This window comes from Hakea prostrata, chromosome 2, assembly GCF_041222555.1.
Source record: "Hakea prostrata isolate BN-2017 chromosome 2, UWA_Hpros_2, whole genome shotgun sequence".
NCBI lineage: Eukaryota > Viridiplantae > Streptophyta > Magnoliopsida > Proteales > Proteaceae > Hakea > Hakea prostrata.
Window position 1 is genome coordinate 6,075,113 of NC_142601.1, and position 24,700 is coordinate 6,099,812.

Genomic DNA, 24,700 nt, shown 5'->3' on the forward strand with positions numbered 1-24,700 from the left:
GTTCTTGCATGAGTCCCTTAATCCATAGTAGTTTTGACATTGTATGGGCCATTGCTCTGTATTCAATTTCTGCACTAGATAGAGCAATAGTGGTTTGTTTCTTGCTCCACAAAGTAATAAGATTTTTCCCAAAGAAAGTACAATAGCCTGTGGTAGAATTCTGAACATCTGCCAAGCCTGTCCTGTTAGCATCTGAATATGCTTGTATTGCAATACTAGCATTAGGTTTGTAAATCAACCATTTTCCTGGAGCACCCAAGATCCTGCATACGGCTCCCCAATGCTTCTTCTTAGGTGTTTGCATATAGCTACTCACCACCCCAACTGCATATGAAATGTCCAATCGTGCGATTGTTATTCCCTACAAGTTGTCAATGTCTATAGGGGGTCTTCATTGAACTTCCTCATTGTCATCATCAAGGCTAAATTTTTCCTCCATTGGGGTTTTAGCTAGTTTACATTCAAGTTTGCCAGTTTCGGCTAGTAATCAAGCATATATTTCCTGTAGGAGAGGCTTATCCCTTTTTGGCTTCTCTCCACCTCAATTCCTAGGAAATAGGTTACATGGCCCCAAATCAATAATCTGAAATTGTTGCTGTAAATATTTTTTGACTTAATCAATGCCTTCCTCATTATTTCCAAATACAATGATGTCGTCTACGTAGACAACCAAAACCACAATTTTATCACCTTCCTTTTTTACCATCACTGAATGATTTGAGTAGCATGTATGGAAACCAACTTTTGAAACCATGGAAACAAACTTATCATACCACACTCTTGGTGACTGTTTTAAAAACGTAAATGGAGCAATGAAGTCTAAGTACCTTGATAGAATCCCCCCCCCCGAGCAGCATACCCAGGAAGTTGCTCCGTGTATACTTCTTTTGTAAGATCACCATAGAGGAATGTAGTTTTGGCATCTAACTCGTACAAGGGCCAATTTAGATTGGCAGCTAGGGAAAGAAGAATGTGTACTAAATTTAATCTGACCATTAGAGAGAAGGTCTTAAAATAATCCTGGGTTTATCCTTTGGCCACAAGACACACTCTTAAGCACTCAACTGTCCCATCAGCACGGTATTTAATAACATAGACTCATCGACACCCCACAATTTCTTTTCTGGGAGGTAGGTCCACTAATGTCCAAGTGTTACAATATCGCATAGCATTCATCTTAGTATCCATTGCAACCTTCCAGGCGGGATCATGTAGGGCTTCGGTCACAAAAGTAGGTATGGGATGTTTGTTAAGAGATTTATCAAGAACTTGATAGGCTAAAGGTAAAGGGGAAGTAGTCATAAAGCTGGTTATTAGGTAGGCAACATTGGCTATACTTTTTGGAGTGCAAATAGGTTTCCGTAGAGCAATTGGTAGGTCCTCATAATTTTCAGCAATAGGAATTGCTCTTAGTGTAGAATCATGTAGGAGATCTTCCTGCCTAGGATCATTTGCCATTTTCTTCTTTCTTTGATAAGTCCGTAAGGGAACCGGAGGTCTCAGGTATAGGTATTACGGGAAGAGGAGGATCAAATTTTTCAGAATCAGTTTGAGAAGAATAATATGGGGTATTTTCGAAAAAATTGGCATCTGTAGAACCATATTGAAGACGATTAATGGGGTCAAAACACCTCTAACCTTTTTAGGTTTAAAGTAGATAGAAATATACATTCAATGGCTCGAGGACTCAATTTATCAGATAGATAAAAAAACATAAGGAAAACAAATACACCCAAAAATCCATGGAGAGAGATTAAACAGGGGACAATCCAGATAAACAACTTGAATGGACTTTTATTTTGAAGAACCGATGAGGGCATATGATTAATCAGGGTACATACAGTTAAAACATCACACCAAAACCTTTTAGGAACGTTCATGTGCAGCAAAAGTGACAATGTGACCTCTAGGAGGTGTCTATTTTTTCTTTCTACGACTCCATCTTGTTGTGGAGTATTGGAGTAGTTTGTTTGATGGACGGTCCCTTTTGAAGCACGGAACACCAAAATCTCATGTTTTGTATACTCCAGGGCATTGTTTGACCGAAACACTTTAGTTGTTTTGCCAAATTGTGTTTGAATTTCAATAAAAAGTTGTTGAAAATTTGTCATAAACTCAAATCTGGATTTTTCTATGTATAACCATGTCATTTGAGAATGATCATCGACAATAGTCACAAAATACTCATAATTGAATCGGTTTATGTCTGAACGCACTAAAATCAAAAGTTTCTACATTAATAGAATCAGACAAAGGAAATGATGTTCTATGGTGTTTCCCTAACTTGCAAGCTTCACATTCAAGAGATGTAACATTCTTGCAGGAGGGAACCACAATTCTAAGTTTTGATAAAGAAATGTGACCTAAATGCCTATGCCATTGTAATGCACTCGGTTTTGTAACAAAATTAGCAACGATGGAAGTTAGGCAGATGATCCTAGGTAATAAAGGCCATACTGTTCATGTCCTAAACCAATCATTCTCCCTATCCTGTCGTCCTAAAACTCATAGAAAACCCGATTAAAAATTATAGTGCAATTGAAATCACGGGAAAGTTTACTAACAGATAAGAGATTGACAAGAAAATTAAAAAGTATAGATTTTAGTGTAAAATTGGGATAAGGAGATACACCTCCAATTCTCATGGCAGGTATAGTAGTTCCATTAGCCAAGATAATGAGTAAAGAAAATTTTCTGAAGTTTGACAAGAGAATTTTCTGAAAATTTTCAACTAGAATTTTCTGAAGTTATATGAGAGGAGGCTCCAGAATCGATTAACCAAGAACTAGGACTAGAAGAAAGAAAAACAAGGTTACCTGAATGTGCCAATATCGTAGTTGAGGTGGGTTGAAGAGAGGTTTCTAGTTGTTGAAGACGCTGAAGGATTTGAGATAACTCATCTTTAGTGGCCAAACTGCCTGGCTTAGAGTTTGAAGGTGCTTTAACAGTGTTTGCAGCTTTAGACCAATATTGATTATTGAGATTATCTGCCCAATCTGGTATGCCATGCTTTGCCCAAAATGTTTCTTCAGTATGATTTTGTTTACCACTGTGAGTACATATTTTTGAAGCTTTTTCAGAATAGGCTGAACTTCTTCCTCTACCTCGTCCATGGACAATGGCTCCTCTGCCTCGAGATGGAAGCTCTCCCCCACGGCCAGCCACTATGGGTGAGTTTTCTTTAGGTGGGGCAACAATATTTCCTGCAGGACTCGTGTTGTAATCAAAAAAAGCTTTCAGATAGAGATGGTACTTTTTCTCTTGTCAGTATTTGGTTGCGAACAAACTGATAATCAAAGTCATGACCAGCTAGAAATTTTATCAATTGTAATTTGGCCCTTTGTTCTCGTAGTTTTTTCAGCATCTATAGTAAAGGGCTGATAAACAGCCAATTCTTCTAGAATTCCTTTGTATGCATTGTAGTAGTCAACCAAGGATTAATCCCCTTGTGTAATATTAAACTACTTTTCATAGAGATGGTAGATACGAGAGATATTTTTCTCATTGGAGTAGTTCTCCTTTAGATCATTCCAAATATTTTTGGCAGTAGCATGAAACATGATGTTGTTGGCAATTTGTGGCTCGACGCCATTCCAAATCCAGATTTTAATAGTCGAGTCATCTTTACTCCATGTTTCGAACTCAGCAGCAGATTTATCATTCGATGACTCCAATTGTGGAGTATCCTTTGTCGGGTGTTTTTCCTTTGGCATGTATGAATGCAAGAACTAATTGTGACCATAGTAAGTAATTACCAACACCATTGAGTTTGTTGGTGATGATTTGAATCTGAAACTATCCAACTTTCGCAGCTTCGGCCATAGAGTAAAGAAACAATTAGGGTAAACAATGAAAATTTAATGGCACATAAAAATACCTAATGGTATTTTGGTATCCTTAATGGCACTGAACAAACGTGGGTAGAGTAGGCAGCGTTGTGGTGCTGCAACCAAGAGAACAAATATGGGTAGAGTAGGCAGCGTTGTGGTGCTGCAACCAAGAGAACAAGCATGTATTAGGGTTGTTCAGATGAGAGACATGATGAAAATCCCTAGATTTAACTACTCTTCCAATGCCATGATGCGATATCAGAGAAGAGATTCTACTAGAGATGTTCTCTCCTTCCCCTATAATGCTTTATTTATAATGTAAGTTACAGCCCTATACTATTTAGGAAAGTCAATATTGATGTGGATTGCAACAAAAAATAAACATAAGAAATAAATCAAGATCTTCAAACTCCAGCTCTGACTTGCACACTAAGTAACTTGCTCCCCAAGTTACTTCGACACAAACAAATCACTCAAGCTCCGGAAGAAAAAAAACCACAACATCTATTGTGGTGAACATCTGTTGAGAAACACGATTTTGGGTGGAATGGCTTATAGATCAATGATCTCAAGCCCTCTATTTATAATTAAGTGGAAAGTACACTATTACAAGGAATAGAATTTTACATGAATACAAACTCTAATTTAACTCCTATACAAACTCTAATTGAATTCCTAGTAGAATCCAACACTCCCCCTCAAGTTGAGGCATAGATATTAGTCATGCCCAACTTGCCTACAATAGGAAGGAAATCTCTTTCTTTCAAACTCTTAGTGAAAACATCTGCTACTTAGTCTCCAGATCTTACAAAAGGCATGTAGATAAGCCCTTGTTCCAACTTTCCTTTGACAAAAAACCTGTCAATTTCAATGTGCTTAGTTCGATCATGTTGCACCGGATTATTAGCAATACTAATAGCAGCCTTGTTGTCACAATATAACATCATAGGGTTTGGAACTTGGACTCCAATATCCTGCAGCAAGGCTTTCAACCATTGTAGCTCACAAACTCCACGAACCATAGCTCTATATTCAGCTTCAGTACTAGATAAAGCTACCACATTCTGTTTCTTACTTCTCCAAGTAACTAGATTACCTCCAACAAAGGTACAGTAACCTGAAATTGACTTGTCATGCGGAGATCCAGCCCAGTCTGCATCAGTGTATGCTTCTACTTTTAGATTATCAGTGGGTGACAAAAGTATTCATTTTCCAGGAGTTCCCTTCAAATACTGTAGTATTCTGGTAACAACCTTCATATAAGCTAAATATGAATCATGCATGAATTGGCTCACTAAACCTACAGCATAAGCGATGTTTGGCCTGGTGTGGGACAAGTAAATAACCTTCCCTACCAGCCTTTGGTATCTTCGTTTGTCCACTAATTCTCCCTCTTTTTCTTTAAGTTTAGCTCCACCCCAACATTCCCACTTCTGATAATAGATCTAGGACATACTTTCTTTAGGATAGGAATATACCTTTCTTTGATTGAGCCACCTCAATCCCTAAGAAATATTGTAACTTCCCTAGATCTTTAATTTCAAACTCTATACCAAGAAAGTCCTTCAACTTTTGCATTTCTTCACCATCATTCCCTGTGATGACAATATCGTCTACATAGACAATAACAAGTGTGATGTTAGTACCTGACTTCTTGACAAATAGTGTATGATTAGCAATGATTTGCTTGTACCCAATAGAAGTCATTGCCTTCAGGAGGCGTCCAAACCAGCATCTAGGAGCCTGTTTTAACCCATAAATTGACCTCTTCAACCGACAAACTTTCCCTACAGTATTGTTATTGAAGAAACCATGTGGAATTTCCATATAGACCTCTTCTGCTAACTCCCCAAGTAAGAAGGCATTCTTTACGTCTAGTTGGTGCAAGTTCTAGTCTTTGTTCACAGCTACAGACAACAAAACTTTGACAGTATTTAGTTTCGCAAGAAGGGCAAAGATCTCCTAATAATCAATCCCATAGGTCTGGGTAAACCCCTTTGCAACTAGTTTAGCTTTCAACTTGTTGACTGATCCATCCATATTTTTTTTAACCACAAATACCCATTTGCAGCCCACTGGTTTTTTTCCTAGAGGAAGTGTAACCAGCTCCCAAGTGTCATTTTTCTTCATTACCTGAATTTCCTCTACCATAGTTGCCTTCCATCTCTTATCAGCATAGGCTTCTTGCCAACTTTTAGGAACAGATACAAATGACAGAGAGGATATAAAAGCACGGTAGGAGTCAAACAAAGAGTTATAAGAAACATATTTAGCTATGGGATGTTGAGTACAAGATCTGACCCCTTTTCTAACAGCAATAGGAAGATCAAAAGAAGATACCTTAAGGGGAACAGTAGAATCTGATTCTGAAGCAAGGGATTGAAGTGGTAACGTATCACCTTTCTCCACCTGCTTTAGCCGGTTGTAATTCTTCCTCTGATAAGTCTGCACCTCCTTATTCTGGTCAATCTGGTTTTGAAAGTCCCCAACAGTGTGTCTCGCAGGAGTTGTCTCCCCCTGGCTAGGTTCTTCACATGGTTCAGAAAACGAAGGGGGAGGATCAGAGTCCTCAGGTATACTGGCCGAAGTCTCCCCCTGGTCAGGATACTCTTATGGGACTCTTAAGTTGTGTTGGTGTGTGATAAGAAGATCTAGAGTCGGAAAGAACACCTCTCCTCTAGGACTCTCCCCCTGCAATGGTTTTCCTGGAAGCAGGATGATAACATTTGTACCCTTTTTGAGTAGCAAAATACCCCAAAAATATGCAGTGTAGGCCGCGGGGAGCCAACTTACTCTGGTGGGCTATAATTCTAGCATAACACACGCATCTAAAAACCTTTGGGGGAATAACAAAAGAAGAGGTTCCCTGAAGAATCTCATTAGGACATTTAAAACCAAGTATCCTACTAGGCATCCTATTCATAAGGTAAGAAGCAGTGAGTATAGCATCACTCCAGTATTGGTCAGGTACATTCATAGTAATCATAATGGAACAGGCTATCTCTAAGAAATGCCGATTCTTCCTTTCGGCAACCCCATTTTAGGTAGCCATATCAACGTAACTGGTCTGATGTATTATGCTAGAGTCAGAGAGATATTTTTGAAATTCACCATCAATATACTCTGTGCCATTGTCACTACAAAGGATCTTCACAGTGGCATTGAACTGAGTTTTAATCATATTATGAAAATCATAAAAACATCGAAAAACCTCATTTTTTTGTTTTAAAAGCTAAATCCATGTAGAACAAGAGTGACAATCAATAAAAGTAACAAAGTACCTATGGCCAATAATAGACACACGTCGGCAGGGACCCCACACATCAGTATGAATTAGCATAAAATGAATAGTTTTTCTATTATGAAGAGAAGGTAAATAAGTAGAACGAGTCTGCTTCCCAAAAATGCAGGCTTCACAAAAAAAATTATCCTCATTACAAGAAGAAACCAAATCAAGAAATATTTTCTTAAGAGTTCCTAGAGGGGGGTGACCTAGCCTACGGTGCCACTGATGAAGGTTTGATATTACCGAATGGACCGGATAAGAAGATGTAGTCAAAGCATACGTAGATTCTCCAATCGGCTCGAGCAAATAAAGTCCATTGTCTAGTTTACCACGTCCAATCTCCTTCTCCGTGACCAGATCCTGGAAGACAGAGTAAAATGGGAAAAAAATCACTTTACAATTCAAGTCATGTGTAAGACTACTGATAGAGAGCAAGTTTAGTAGAGAAAGAGGGAACATGTAAAACTTTAGACAAAGAAAGTGATGAAAAATGTTGAATGGTCCCTTTTCCAGCAATGGAAGAATAGGAGCCATCAGCAATTCGAACTTTATCCTTTCCAGAAGTTGGATAATATTGTAAAAAAGAGGAGGATAAACCTGTCATATGATCTATGGCTCCTGTATCAATGATCCAAGGAGTAGAAACTGAAGAAACTTGGAAGCCTATAAAGTTTTACCTGAAGTAGCAAGGTAGGAATTGGTATGGGTAGTAGAGGAAGCAGTGGTCGAGGTTGTACCGGCAGTAAAAGACTGCAGAATACTTCGCAGAGTAGCGAACTCCTCCTGTGAAAAACCAACGTCTACAGAGGGTGTGGTGGAAACTGTCTCAGAAAGATTAGCCTTTGGTTTTCCCTTTCTTTGTGCTCGTTTTTGCTCAAAATCAGCAGGCTTCCAACAATTTGCCTTGGTATGATATGGTTTGTGACAGTGCTCACACTTGGCAATCTCCTTAGCCGGATCAGATTTAGTGCGAACAAACTGTAAGGCTGATTTCTCTATAATAGGAGTATAAAACATGGCTAATCGACGACTTTCCTCACACTGAACAAGAGCATAAGACTATTCTAGTGTAGGAAAGGGAGAACGACTTAAGACTTACACTCTGATCTAATCGTACTCCACATTCAAACCTTCCAAGAAGTCATATACCGAATCTTATCAATGTGCTTCCTATAAGTAGTCACATCATCTGGGTTAGTGGAATGATAATCCCCATAATGATCCGGCTCCTACCAAAGAGATCGCAACTCAGCATAATATTGAGCCGTAGTTAGTTCCTTTTGGGTTGTCTCATGAAGCTTCTTTCGTAGCTCATAAACATGTGCATCATTCCCTAACTGTCCATAGGTTTCAGTAGTAGCCTTTTAGATTTGGGCTGCAGTATCAAGTAATAGGTAACCTCGGGCAATATTTGGATGCATGGAATTCAAAAAGAATGACATAATAAGAGAGTCTTTTGATATCCATTTATCTTGTAAAACACCTGCGGTAGTAGATTTGATAGTGGTGCCTGTAATGTGTCCAACTAGTCCTCTTCCAGCAATAGTCAGGTAAGCAGATCAAGACCAGATCAAATAATTTGTGCCATTAAATCTTACTAAAAGAGGATGAAGAGTGGGATAATGTTCGAGGAGCAGAGCCATCGGAGTGATTGATGGGGCCAGTACAGCCTCCAGGGACAGCCGGGAAATTGTGCCATTAAATCTTACTAAAAGAGGATGAAGAGTGGGATAATGTTCAGAGCCAGTGGGAGCAGCAGTACCATCGGTAGTTGCCATATTAAAAAAATTGTCTACAATTCTTCAGTCTTCACCATTTCAAAAATAACTGAAACGTCGCAGAATGCAATAGCCAAACCACGATTCAAAAAGTGCATATAAGGAACACCATTTTCCCCCTTTCTTTCCAAAATATGCAAAATCGCAGGAAAGCCCCATGAAAATATGGATAATTACATAAAACCCCCCTAAAAACATAGATAATTACAAATAGACCCTTAGAAATATGCAAAATTACATAAAGGCCCCTGAAAATATGAATAATTACAGATAGGCCCCCTGTAAAGATGAATAATTCCAGATAGGTCCTTGTAAAACTATGAATTCTCAAAAAAAGGACCATTCATCTATAAGAATTTACAAGTAGACCCCTGGTCTGATTTGGTTCAAGGCATGGTTTTGGTTCAAGAGTTGAGTATGTTTTTAAGGAGGTATCGTTTCAAAACTCAGAAGAAGAAGATAGAAGAAGATGTAAAAGGCTGTAAAGCTATCATTATGAAACCAGAACTGCGATGGAGTTTGCGATGGAGATGGAGATGGAGTCTAGTTTCAGAAATCAGAACTGCGATGGAGTTTGCGGTGGAGATGGAGATGGAGTCTGGTTTCAGAAATCAGAACTGCGATGGAGTTTGCGGTCGAGATGGAGATGGAATCTGGTTTCAGAAATCAGAACTGCGATGGAGTTTGCGATGGAGATGGAGTCTGGGTTCAGAATTTCAGAATATCGTTTCAGAAATCAGAACTGCTTGGAGTCTGGTTTCAGAAATTCAGAATATCGTTTCAAAAATTAGAACTGCGATGGAGATGGGAGTCTCGTTTCAGAAATTCAGAGAAGAGGAAAACCAGAAGAAGAAGGCGGAAGGTTATGGTTTCGGTGACGGAGCAGTTGCAGAATTTCAGAGCAGAAGAAAACCAGAAGTAGAAGGCGGAAGGTTACGGTTTTGGTGACACAGCGGATCTTTTTTCTCTTTTTCTTCTTTCTCTTCCCTAATCGGACTTAGGCTCTGATACCATGTTGAGAAACACGATTTTGGGTGGAATGGCTTATAGATCAATGATCTCAAGCCCTCTATTTATAATTAAGTGGAAAGTACACTATTACAAGGAATAAAATTTTACATGAATACAAACTCTAATTGAACTCATATACAAACTCTAATTGAACTCCTAGTAGAATCCAACAACATCATGTCATTCAGTCCAGGCTTGGAGGACTGCATTTTCCTTCAAAGACATTGATCAAAACCTAGTCCTTCCCAAAGCCAAAAGGTTCAAAGTATGAATGTGCTCACTATAAAATTCTTATCTGTTGGGTGAACAAAATTCAATGGATTGTTGAATCTGCAGTAGCACCTTAGTTTTGAACAAATGAAGGAACAATTGAGTGGACATGGGGATTGCCTTAAAGTAAAAATAAAATAAATTAACAATTAAAATTAATCAAGCTCTAGTTTCCCAAGTCAGAAATGTTTTTACACGAAATGTTTGTCAACCGAAGAAACACCAGATTATTGTCTCTTCAATGAGGCTCAAAACTATCTGAAACGCCTGGTTTGTGCCAAAATGAAAAACAAACATGTAAAACACCAGAATTGTCTTCGGAATATGCAGACTGAAGTGCCTGAGTAGGGAGAACATGAAAATAACCTAATTTAGTCCCAAATTGGCTGGAGATCAACTAGGGCAAGTTCTAGGATCTTTAAGGAACCAGCTCAAATTTTGGTGATAAGTGGAGGGTTAACCCAAGTATTGGGTGTGCTTTGGGGATCAAGAACTCAGAAGATCTTAGACAAATCTTGTGAGACAAATGATGGACTTAAAAACTACCTGTACTTGTGAGATATCTTGGTGGTGAGATCTCAGTTTGACCAAATTCCGGACCAACTCAACACTTAAAAGGACTCAGAGCTCAATAAAAATGTGTGATATCTTGCTCCAAGTCACTCGATTTCCTGCATTTTGCTACTGGAAGCTTAGTTCTTTAAGATTTTGGTCAATTTTCGTTGGTAAATTCATTAGAGTTGCCCCTGCAATCTAGCCTGCTTTCAAGCACATCCAAGAGAATGTAATATGAAGGTTTCTATTTTTTATTGAAGTTGTTTTACATTAAATGTATAATTTTATTAATTTAATTGATAAAGCTGTGTAAAGTAGGATATTTAAGCATTCCACTTCATCGTAGTGGTTACAACCTATTGTCCAGAAGGCTGGGATCTCAAAGTGGATGTCTGCTTCGATACCATGTTTGAATTTGGGAAATTGAGACTTGTGTCAAGACTAACACTAGCTTCTTTATTTATAACACAATGAAGACAAAGTAAGGATTACCATATAACCAAACTATCCAATACCCTATATTAGCATATATCACCAAAAGGGCCCGTATCAACTATACTGTTTGTGTTATTACTATATAGGGGAGTGAGAGAAAATGGCTATAGATCATTCTCTTCTCTTCTTGCTTGTGGAGTAAGAAGAAGCTAAGCCATCTGAGTCTCACCTGTCCATGGAACATGACTGGTGTAGCTTTAATGCTTCTCTTTTTCCCTCTCTCAACCTTTTGTGCAACTAGTCACAGCATTTGAACTCCCTTGGTTTAAAATATTAGGCTGCTGCTTCTGTCAAAACATGATTGCCACGTTGGAGCCATGCATACGGAATATGCAATCACTAAATCAAAATGGTTTATCTTGATAATTTTTTTCCCCTGAGATTTGTATACTAGTATGTTGATGAACATGTTAGTAACTAAGGTCCAATGGCATTTAGTAATATCGGATATTGACTCTGGCTAATGGTTAGGGAAAATTTTCTGATGCAGCTATGGATTGTTCCAGATGTTTGATGATTTGATACTTCTAGCTAAAGGTGGCCTAACTGTGTATCATGGACCAGTGGATAAAGTGGAAGAATATTTTGCAGGACTTGGGTTCCATGTTCCAGACCATGTAAATCCTCCAGACTACTTCATTGACATTTTGGAGGGCATTGTAAAACCGAAGACAAGTTCAGGTGTAAATTATAGCCAGCTTCCTATCAGATGGATGCTTTACAATGGATATCCGATACCCCCAGATATGTGTCATAGTTTAGATGGGATTGAAATGTCCTCAGCTACTGCGAGTCCGAGCAATGGAATTGATCCTGCTACTTCTGGATCTGGACAATCTTTTGCTGGAGATTTATGGCAGGATGTGAAGTGTACTGTTGAGCTTGAGAAGGATCATATCCAGCACAATTTCTTGAAGTCCAAGGATCTATCCAACCGAATAACTCCTGGTGTATTCCTGCAATACCGGTACTATATTGGGAGGTAAATAATCTTATTTTGTAATCCAATTTAGTGATCTTCTTTATTACAAATTTCTGTTAATAGGGAGGATTTGAAAATGGAAATAGCTTTTTAAAACTTCCTAAGATAATTGTGTCCAAAAATTAATAATGCTCATAGTGGTCTCTACTGCCTTTCACTGATGGTACTGGGAGAAGTTGTTATCAATAACTTTCTCTTAAAGTTCTACCAACGGTAACTTCCATTATTCTTGGAGTGCACCAAAAAAAAACTCAGTGGAAACTGTTTTGATTTGTTCATTTGTTGATGAAGCGACAATGCCATCAAATTAGTGTCTTTAGATCACCTGGTAAGTTGAGGCAAAACTCTAAAAGCACAATGGTAGAGCTGCAGTGGCCCATCCTGGAGCTTTACCAAGGGTGATTTTGAGGCCTGGTGTGATGTTTGGGGCTTTTATGCTCGGTTCTGACATTTGATGGCCTATCTCATACCTCACCTGTTGAAATATATATGGCCCTGGTTGACCCATAATTATACGGATATTTTAATATGTCTACCCATTTGTGCATGTGAGAATAACATAAAGCAAAATCTGTAAATGACTTCCTTTCGGAGCTAATTTATATATAGAAGGATCATTTGGTAAATTGAAGGTGGTTTTCTGCTTCCCCCAGATTGTGTTGCAAAGAACAATATGAAGGAAGAAATGAGATTTTTGTGGCAACATGAATTTGGAAGTGCAGGATATTTTTTTCTTTCTTTTTTGATAAAAGAAATCTATGACAGTACTAGATCAGCCAACAACTAAACCTTGAGGGTATGGTGCCACAAGGGTGGGTTTCTAGATGCCAAAGGTCACTAGGTTCAGAGATACATCAAACCAGAATTTGGTTACAGGTTTAGAAACCTCACTTTGAAAGAAAATAAATAACAGAGAATCGAAGGGTTAGCCAAAATTCTGCTCGAAGGCTTGAATTGTATGTGAGAAGATAAGCTCAGAAATCTGAATTGATTGAATTCTTATTAGCTTCAGCCAAAAACATTTCTCAGAGGATTGAACGGGATGAGCGAATATAGTCTCAGAAATCTGGCTTAACTGAACCTTCAGACTTAGAATCTGAAGATTCCCAAGCTGGAGCTTCAGTGATGATTTCGTCAGGCTCAGCATAATGTTCACAATAAACATACCGAATATGTGTACTATATATAGATATAATGATAAAAGCATGAATTGAAGAGTCTTGGGTACTTTTTCATTACCTAAAATACCCTCAAAGTATCTATTGTAATTTCATATGTTACCTTTGACTACTCCACTTCCTAATAAATACTAGTATCTCTCTCCCTTTTTAGTTTTTCACTTCTGAATATATGAAGTATAAACATTGACATATGATTATTAAAAGAAACTTTAAGATCACATTAATATATCCCTCTCCCAACTCCATACATTAATTAACAACAAAGAAAATGAGAAGATTCACTAATCAAAGAATAACTCCTACATTTCCGAACCCAACCCTTTTATTTTACTAACCTCATTCCCAAATTATTTAAAACAAAAGTAAAAGACCCTAACCCTTATTTCTCTTTTGGGTCTCAATTTCCATCTCCCAGTCTAAATTCTACCGGCAAAGTCAAATCTGCGCCCCATATCCTTTTCCATCTCTCTCATTTCTGTACGTGTGTTTTTGCTTAAATCTGAATTAAGTGGCCGGATTGATGGCAGTCGGCATATCTAGTTCAGTCTTCAAGCCAGAAAAAAAAAATTCACCTTGATTAAAATTTAAATCAGGTCCAGGTATTTCAAATTCTAGCTTTAACTAACGACGCTCAGTGTATCAAAAATAATTATTTTCTGTAATGTAGGTTTGAGACATGCCAACACACGCAATTTTAGTAACGAGTTGGAATCTGAAATCAGAGATTGAAAATAGAGCTTGAAAGTCAGTTTGATGGAAACCAGAGTGGATTTAGAAAAACAATAAATTAGTCAAATATGAAACTCTGAATCTGAAGCTCAGAACAGGAATCAATTGCTATGTTTGCAACTGGATTGTGAAGTACAATGGTTGGAGTTGAGGTTTCAAAAAATTCCTTGTACTATTCTAGTAAGCAGTCAAGTAACCAAGAGAGGGGTATTGGTTTGTAAAAAACTTTGAACAGGGTAGGAATACAAACAAACACTAGAGATTATAGTCTGGAAATATGTTTAACAGAACCTGATTATCAGCAAGATATGGTACGCGCATAAAAGACTAAAGTTAAGATACTGACTTAAATACGAATAAGAAGAAGATACATGATCTGAGCTTCTCCCTCGGAACCTGACTGGAATCCCACCAGCCAACCTTTCCATCTCACTGCATCTTTCTTTTGCTCAATTTTATGTACCTAAATGTTGGCTGAAAAAAAATAGATTAACTCCCTGTGGCTCCTGGCATGACTAGAAATAGCCTAAACCACCTAGTAATCAAATTAGCTACTTTTCTTTTTGGTGAATTAAACTTTCTATCTAATTTATTGTTTACAGAATTAAAAAATAATTCCAATGCTTACTAGAAACTATCTACCTGTGTTTGGACTTTTGAGTTCCTAAACCAACTAGGACTTAACAATTGATATAATGAAAGCAAATCAACTCATAACAGATCTGATATCCTTTTCAATCCAACCAGAACTGGGACATACAAAAATAATCCAGATGTGAAAGGAAACTAGAACAGAACCTTAAGTAGATTAGTAATTGGGTTTCTTGTGAAGCTATTCCTTGAGAAAGTAGGAATTTTTATGAAAATTCTGAAGCCACAAACTATCCTTCTGTCCTGGAATTGCTACTGGTGCCTATGTACTGCCTCAAAAATTAATCACTTGAAAAAAAAATTTTGACTGCTGAATTCGGTGTTTATAAAATCTTTGAGTAATCTCATATGTGATGATATTTTAGATGCCAACAGTTGACACTAGGCTTGAACGTGGATCACAGGTATCAGTTTTAAGCTAACACAACCTCATTTTAATGTCTTACTCAACCTATTACATCCCTGGACTGGATATACAAACTTTTTTCACAAAATCTGGAAGTTCATTAAAACTCTCTTGAAAAATGGGTATATATCAAATATATTGAAAGTTGTGGTAAGTAGCTAATAGGTACTCTTGAAATAAAAAAAATTTGGTTCAAAGATTTATTTCTTTTTATAAGTATTAGATAGAGGAAAACTGCGGAAAAGGCACCTCCTAGAATCCTCCAAACATGGAGGTGGGTTGGCATTCCACCCAAGGCCTTTGTCCCAAACTGGTAGGCACACCCAATCGCACCTTTAAAACACATATGAAGCCACATCCTTCCCAATCATTTCAAGAAGTTCACTAGGTAGCTCCTCCGGTGTTCACGCTAGCTGCCCATCCACTTTTAACCATTGCCATATTCCTAGAGCCATGTTCATGCAATATGATTCCTTGCAATTCCAAATCACAACTGATCCACCAAACATATAAAATGAGAAGCAGAAGTATTCAGCTCGAGCTAAAGGTCTGAGAGTCAGACATAGTTGATAGTACCACCTAGAACAGAGTTGTCTATTATCAGTTCCATACTAAGCCAACAATTGGTGCAGATGTCCACATTATTCTCCAATTAAATCTGGCAATAACTGGGAAATCCATTGTCTAAGAGCAGAGAGCTTGTCAGATTATTAAGCACATTTAAGTGACAAATAAAGTGCAACCTTTGAAATCGCAGCAATAGAATAAACAGAAACAACAACCACACACACACACACACATGCAAAAGAAGAAGCAAAACTACGTAAAGTGATTGCAGCAAAAATAGAAGAAAAAAAAATTGATGGCCTTAGCCAATACTTGGCCATCCAAAGGTTTCCACTGTTCAAAACGCAAGATTCTCCAAAACATTAGCTTTCCCAACTCTCCAGTTCTCTTAAACTAGAGTTGAAGAGGTATGACATGGAGTGTTTAAGGCCCATTTACATTTAAAAAACAATTCACAAAAGGTCTGACTTAAAAGGTGATAAACTAGTCTGCAATTCAGCTCATTGAATTACTGTTTCCAAGCTGGTATTTTGTCATCCAGACCATTCTGTACAGTATCCTGGCCCAAGCATAATCTATGTTCTTATGCCTAGCAAATCAACATCTTTTCTGTCTTTATTTTTGGGAGGGGGATGATACTTTCTCCCCTTTTCTGCTTAAACTTGATGTCCTCAACAGCATACATCAATTTTCCCGAGGAATCTCCAAGTGTCTCATAGTTGATTTGTAATGGTAATACATGATTATTTTTATAATAGAAACTGTTAGAATTTCAGCACCTGTAATCAGCCTAGGGACTGAAAAGAAATTCAGAAAGAAAAAGAAGAATAGAAGAAGACTGAAGAAAAAGAAGAAGGAGAAAAAAAAGTGCTTGCATGTATCTCTTGGCTCTCCCCTGGTACTTTATTTATAATGTAAATAAAATCTCAGTTTAGGAAAGTTTCTTAAACCAAGTTACAACAAAAAGTAAAATTATATATTGCATAGAATCTCCCAAATCTACTAAAAAGAAAATTATCCTAGGGAGATTACTTGTCAACCAAGCAACAAGAAACATAAAAAGCAACTAAAATAAAAACCCAAATTATTTGAAACTTATGCACCAAGACTGCTTTTCCAAAATAGTAACTTGTGCACCAAAGCTGCCGCAATTCTCAACACTCCCTCTCAAACTAAAGTATACACAAAGAAAACTCCAGCTTGGACAATAAGAATAAACTTGAAAGGCAGCCTCAATCTTGAACCGTGTAGCAATAGTAGACGCTGATAAACATTTAAGAGAACTTCACTCAGGAGATAATCAACATCAACTTTAAAAAAACTTTATTTCTTCATATCAAACGAACCATCCAATAATGAAAATAATCGACGATATTGAAGATGAACAAAATCCATAAGTATAACAGCATCAATGGCACTATCTAAATAATGCCAATAATAGGGAGGAATCTCCACACTTGAAGATAAAATTTGAGCCAAAAGTCGCATATCACAGGTAGGTAAGGTGCAGCTCCGAGTAAAGGTGCAGCTTCAATTTCCATATAAGCTCTTCGCAAGAAGGCAAGTAGTAGGTAAAGTATGGGTAGTTAAAAGGTAGTATTGGTTACTTTGGACTAAGTAGGTAGGTAAAAGGCAGTATAGGTTACTACGGACCAAGTATGTCAGGTAGGATTGGTTATTGTGGACCAAATAGGTAGGTAAATGACAGTATAGGTTACTTGCAAACCAAGTAGGTCGGTAGTATGGGTTATTGCAAACCAAATAGGTAGATTAAGGTGGTATAGGTTACTACAGACCAAGTAGGCCAAGTAGGCGGGTAAAAGTAGTATAGGTTACTACGACCAAGTAGGTTGATAAACGTAGTATAAGTTACTACAGACCAAGTAGATAGGTAAAGGTAATCAAGTAATTAGTTAGGTGTTGCGGTAGAATACCATGGGAAACCCCCAAAAAAATTTTTTCCCCACAACCAGGGGGGCTCTTTTTGGGTGCCCCCATTTGGTGTTTGGGGACCTGACATTAAACAATAAGCCTTTTCCCAACTAAATGGGGTCGGCTACATGGATTCTTGCCCTCCAATCAGTTCTGTTCAAGGCCATGCTAGATACAAGGCCTAAGCTATACATATCCTTTCTCACCACTTCTCCTAAGGTTATCTTAGGTCTACCCCTAGCTCTTCTAGTTCCTTCTTGGATTATATCACTTCTCGAGCAGAGCATTTATAGGTCTCCGTTGAACGTGGCCGTGCCACCTCAAACGACTTTCTCTGCTTATCACTTATGGGAGCAACTCCCGACCAACTCTAATATGATCGTTTCTTATCTTATCCATCCTAGTTTTGCCACTCATCCATCTTAGCATTCTCTTTCTGCTCCCGGTTTATCTATATGATTCTTTTTAACGCCCAACACTCGCACCGTACATCTAGCTGGTCGGACAACGGTCCTTTTTTCCTTTGCTTTAATGGAATACGCCGATCACATAGACCCCGGTGCACCTCTCCACTTCATCCACCCTATTTTAATTCTTTGGGAAACCTCATCTTCTAAATCACCTCTTTTACTTATGATTGAACCTAGGTACCTAAAACAATCACTCGAGGAATCTCTTTATCGTCGTATCACCACTTCATCATCTGCCGATCATGACTAAAGTTACAAACTAGATATTCTGTCTTCGATCTACTAAGTTTAAAGCCTTTTGATTCCAAAGCTACTCTCCATGATTCTAATTTGGTATTAATCCCCACTTGGGTCTCATCAATCAACACAATATCATCCGCAAAAGCATACACCGGGGACCTCATCTTGAATGTCTTTGGTTAATTCATCCATTACCGCATGATATGGGCTTAAAGTTGACCCTTGATGTAGCCCCTGTTATCGGGAATTCCTTACTTTGTCCCCCACCGTTCTAACACTAGTCACCGAACCATCATACATATCCTTAACTATATCTACATATTTACTTGCAACACTTCTTTTCTCTAGTACTTGCCAAATTAACGCTCTAGGGACTCTATCATGCTTTTTCTAGGTCAATAAATACCATATGAAGGTCTTTCCTACATTTTCTATACCTTTCCATAAGTCTCCTAATTAAGTAAATAGCCTCCGTTGTAGATCTTCCCGGCATAAACCCAAATTGGTTCTCCGTAATCGTAGTTAAGTGTCTCAACCGGGTTTCAATTATTCTCTCCCATAATTTCATCGTATGGCTCATCAATTTAATGCCTCTATAGTTATTACAACTTTGAATATCTCCTTTATTTTTGTAAATTGGAACCACAACACTTCTCCTCCAATCATCTGGCATTTTCCCTGTGCTCATAATCTTATTAAACAACTTAGTCAACCAAACTAGTCCATGGGTTCCTAGCTCTTCCATACTTCATTGGGATTTCATCGGACCTTGTGTCTTGCCGAGTTTCATCCTCCTTGCTTCTTTTACCTCGGACATCGAAATTCTACGTATATAAGTTCGGACACCGTGCCTTGGTGAAAAGTGTAATCGTCCGAAACATAAGTGCTTGAAGAATGCTCATTTAGTAAACTAGAGAAATAGGTTTCCCATCTTTTCTTAATATCCTCCTCCAAACTAATACTTTACCATCTCCATTTTTAATACATCTAACATGGTCAAGATCTCTACTCTTCCTATCCCTCATCTTAGCTATCTTATAAATAGATTTTTCCCCTTCCTTTGTGCCCAACTTATTGTATAACTCTTCATACTTTCTTTCCCTTGCTTTTCCCGCAATTTTCTTAGCTTCATTTCTATCTAACCTATACCTTTGAAGATCCTCAACATCCTTAGTTCTTTGCCATGTCTTAAACTAGCCTTTTTATTCCTAATGGCAGCTTGAACCTCACTATCCCACCACCACGTCTCTCTATGATGGATCTTTCCTTTTGATTCACCTAGAACATCCTTAGCCACCTTCTTAATACACATAGCCATCTCATTCCACATTGCATTGGTATCCCCTTTAAATCCCATTTTCCTTGTTTGACTACTTCATTCGAGGATTTAGAGTACTCTCCTTTCAAATTCCACCATCTTATTCTCGGGATAGTTTACCTTAGACCTTTTATGTGTTCTTGGGACTAAGCACATATCCAAGACCACAAGTCTATGTTGTGCGCTTAAGCTTTCCCCGGTATCACCTTGCAATCCTTGCACAACAATCTATCAGTCCTTCTAGTTAGGAAGAAATCTATTTGGCTTCTATGCTGTCCACTTTTGAAAGTAATTAAATGCTCATCTCTCTTTTTGAAGTAAGTATTTATAATAGATAGATCAAAAGCAGTAGCAAAATCCAAAATTGAAATCCCCTCGTCATTCCTTTCTCCAAAACCATAACCTCCATGAACACTCTCATATCCTCTTTGATCTTTTCCAATATGTCCATTTAAATCACCTCCTATGATAATCTTTTCTCCTTGACGAATTTCTTGCAGTAATCCACCCATATTTTCCCAAAATTCTAGCTTTAGACTTTCATCTAGTCCTACTTGAGGTGCATATGCACAAATTATATTTCGAACTCTTTCTCCATTACAAGCTTGATAGCAATAATCCTATCACCCACTCTTTTAACATCCACCACATCATTTTTTAAATCTTTATCCACTATTATACCCACTCCATTTTTATTTGTTTTATCCCCGATACCAAAGTTTAAAGTCATCCAACTCTTTGGCTTTTTTACCCCTCCATCTAGTCTCTTGAATGCAAGCTACATTAATCCTTCTTCTCCTCATAACATCTATCAATTCTAAGCTCTTACCAGTTAGAGATCCTATGTTCCAAGATGCCAATCTAATCCTATGCTTATGGACTAGCTTCTTTACCCGCACTCGTCCACGGCGCGGGAACCCTTGCCTACTTATCACCGCATCCGGGCGCCGATGCGCGCGTCGCTCGGGGGCGCCCTAGCTAACCCTTGCCCACTTATCACTACACCCGGGCCATAGTGTGCGCGTCGCTTCTTTTGTCGGGGAACGCCCTAGCATAGCTTTTATCATATAAGGTCGAATCCATGAAAAAAGGTTTGGCTAGATTTTTTCCGGTGCCGGCTGCCGACCTGACGCACCAACCCTCCTCCTTTACCCGGGCTTGGGGGGGGGGGCGGGGGAGAGGGGGGGGGGGGGGAGGGCCTCTAGACAACACAGGGGAAAATTTAATCACCCGCAAGCCCACCCCCCCCCCCAAGGGGGGGGGGGAGGGAGGAGGTATTTTAATAGTAGTAAACATGTAGCACTAAGGGAAGCACCAACCAATGTTAAGATAGGGAATGCATCTGAAGAAGAGCCGACAACCAGTAGTATGTCCCAGACATCCCAAAAAAATAGCAAATTAACTCAAAGAAAACTATTGAACAAGCAACACCAATGTTGTAGCAGCAGTAAGACAATGTCATGTTTATCTAATAGTAGTAAACATGTAGCACTAAGGGAAGCACCAACCAATGTTAACATAAGGAATGCATCTGAAGAAGAGACGACAACCAGTAGTATGTTCCAGACATCCCAAACAAATAGCAAATTAACTCAAAGAAAACTATTGAACAAGCAACACCAATGTTGTAGCAGCAGTAAGACAATGTCATGTTTATCTAATGATGTAGGACAGCAAGTAATCTACGCTCCAGTAGCACTCTATAGTTCACATGAAGATCTGAGTAATAGCAATTGTAGAGCAACCCCCTTATTTACCAGGAAAAAGAGATTGATGTCGATTCTGGTAAATAGGGCTCCAGAACTAATGATCCTTATAATATTCCATCTACCAGATGAAAAACACAATTGAGATTTATTCTGGTAAATTGAGTAGCCGTGTTATTCAAAAAAGTTTCCAAACAATATTAATAGTCAAAACCAGTGATAGAAGCAATAGGAAGGCAATATGGCATCAACAGAAATTCAACAAAATAGGGGCAGCGGTGTATAACTTGCAGTAGAATGCAATACAGCATCAACAGAATTTTTTGGAGTAGAAAAATTCAATAAAGTAGGGGAACCAGCAATATATCTTACAGCAGAATCAAATACTGCATCGGCTGTATGTTTCAGAACATAAAACCAATTAAAGAGCAGTAGCTGTTGAGGAAAACATATGAAACAAATTTCCTCTAGGCAATAGATGCAGTTCGGAGAAGCAAAACAGAGTTGATTGGAAGCAAAATAGATGTTCAGGCTGGAGAAGCGCTGTATCAGGTTAACAGGTCCTCTTGTGGCCAAAAAACTTAACTAATTTCTGGATTTTTTAGTAGTGGTAATAGCAAGTATGTAGATCACTTCATGAATTGTTAAGAAGGATCTAATATATTATTAATGTAGCAAGGGGTGGCTGTGCACTAGGTAGAAAGAAAAAGAAGGGAAAAAAAGAGCAAAGAATATTGAGAGAGAAGAAGCAGTCCCTAGGCTGATTAAAATCTCTCTAATACCATGTTAGAATTTCAGCACCTGTAATCAGCCTAAAGATTGAAAAGAAATTCAGAAAAAAAAGAAGAATAGAAGAAGACCAAAGAAGAAGAAGGAGAAGAGGGAGAGAGCTTGCATGTATGTCTTGGCTCTCCCCTGGTACTTTATTTATAATGTAAAATCAAATCTCAGTTTAGGAAACTTTCCTAAACTGAGTTATAGAAAAAAAAATTATATATTGCATAGAATCTCCCAAATCTACTAACCTAGGGAGATTGTTTGTCAACCAAGCAACAATAAAAATAGAAAGTAACCAAAATAGAAACTAGCTAAAATAGAAACCCAAATTTTCAAAACTTGTGCACCAAGACTGCTCGCAGCCGGCACCGGAAAAATCTAGCCAAACCTTTTTCATGGATTCGACCTTATATGATAAGCTGCTGCGTCCCCACAAGCGCGCGCCCTTGCCCGGGTGTGTGATGTGGCGGGTTGCTAGGCGTCCCCCGTGCCGCGCGCTCGGCGCCCGGTGCGGTGTTGCAGTTCCGCCGTGGCGTGGGGTAGCTGTCCTGCTGATTGTTGGCATCTTGGAACATGGATCTCTACTGTGAGCTTGTTGATAGATGTTTGGGGGGATTAATGTGCTTGCTTCAGAGACTAGATGGAGGGGTGCCAGAGTTGGATGACTTTAAACTTTGGTATCTGGGGATAAACAATAAAATGGAGTGGGTATATGTGGATAAGATTTAAAATGATGTGGTGGATGTTAAAGAGTGGGTGATGGATTTTGCTTCGCTTGTAATGGAGAGAGTTCGGATATAATTTGTGCATATGCACCTCAAGTGGACTAGATGAAAGTCTAAAGCTAGAATTTTGGGAAAATATGGGTGGATTACTGCAAGAATTCTCAGGAGAAGATTATCATAGGAGGTGATTTAAATGGACATATTGGAAAAGATCAAAGAGGATATGAGAGTGTTCATGGAGGTTATGGTTTTGGAGAGGAATGACAGGGATTTCATTTTTGGATTTTGCTACTGCTTTTGATCTATCTATTATAAATACTTACTTCAAAAAGAGAGATGAGCATTTAATTACTTTCAAAGTGGACAGATGGCCAAATAGATTTCTTCCTAACTAGAAGGACTGATAGATTGTTGTGCAAGGATTGCAAGGTGATACCGGGGAAAGCTTAACTGCACAACATAGACTTGTGGTCTTGGATATGTGCTTAGTCCCAAGAACACATAAAAGGTCTAAGGTAAACTATCCCAGAATAAGATGGTGGAATTTGAAAGGAGAGTACTCTAAATCCTTCGTTAATGAAGTAGTCAAACAAGGAAAATGGGATTTTAAAGGGGATACCAATGCAATGTGGAATGAGATGGCTATGTGTATTAAGAAGGTGGCTAAGGATGTTCTAGGTGAATCAAAAGGAAAGATCCATTCTTATAGAGACGCGTGGTGGTGGGATAGTGAGGTTCAAGCTGCCATTAGGAATAAAAGGCTAGTTTTAAGACATGGCAAAGAACTAAGGATGTTGAGGATCTTCAAAGGTATAGGTTAGATAGAAATGAAGCTAAGAAAATTGCGGGAAAAGCAAGGGAAAGAAAGTATGAAGAGTTATACAATAAGTTGGGCACAAAGGAAGGGGAAAAATCTATTTATAAGATAGCTAAGATGAGGGATAGGAAGAGTAGAGATCTTGACCATGTTAGATGTATTAAAAATGGAGATGGTAAAGTATTAGTTTGTGAGGAGGATATTAAGAAAGATGGGAAACCTATTTCTCTAGTTTACTAAATGAGCATTCTTCAAGCACTTATGTTTCGGACGATTACACTTTTCACCAAGGCACCGGTGTCCGAACTTATATACGTAGAATTTCGATGTCCGAGGTAAAAGAAGCTTTAAGGAGGATGAAACTCGGCAAGACACAAGGTCCCGATGAAATCCCAATTGAAGTATGGAAGAGCTTAGGAACCCATGGACTAGTTTGGTTGACTAAGTTGTTTAATAAGATTATGAGCACAGGGAAAATGCCGATGATTGGAGGAGAAGTGTTGTGGTTCCAATTTACAAAAATAAAGGAGATATTCAAAGTTGTAATAACTATAGAGGCATTAAATTGATGAGCCATACGATGAAATTATGGGAGAGAATAATTGAAACCCGGTTGAGACACTTAACTACGCACGGAGAACCAATTTGGGTTTATGCCGGGAAGATCTACAACGGAGGCTATTTACTTAATTAGGAGACTTATGGAAAGGTATAGAAAATGTAGGAAAGACCTTCATATGGTATTTATTGACCTAGAAAAGCTTATGATAGAGTCCCTAGAGCGTTAATTTGGCAAGTACTAGAGAAAAGAAGTGTTGCAAGTAAATATGTAGATATAGTTAAGGATATGTATGATGGTTCGGTGACTAGTGTTAGACGGGGGGACAAAGTAAGGAATTCCCGATAACAGTTGGGCTACATCAAGGGTCAACTTTAAGCCCATATCTATTTGCACCGGTAATGGATGAATTAAC

At 38.4% G+C, this 24,700-nt stretch overlaps 1 protein-coding gene across 4 annotated transcripts in view; it reads left to right on the forward strand.

The window, feature by feature from the left end:
- Positions 1 to 24,700, forward strand: part of LOC149023477 (ABC transporter G family member 28-like) — a 109,529-nt gene that overhangs the window by 46,666 nt on the left and 38,163 nt on the right. For 3 of the 4 annotated variants that reach the window (XM_089144008.1, XM_089144007.1, XM_089144010.1), the window contains one exon: positions 11,716 to 12,207. The exons of the other annotated variant lie outside the window; for it this stretch is intronic. In XM_089144008.1, the coding sequence (XP_089000134.1) occupies positions 11,716 to 12,207 (492 nt within the window). The remainder of the gene's footprint in view (positions 1 to 11,715; positions 12,208 to 24,700) is intronic. 4 annotated transcript variants of the gene reach the window in all.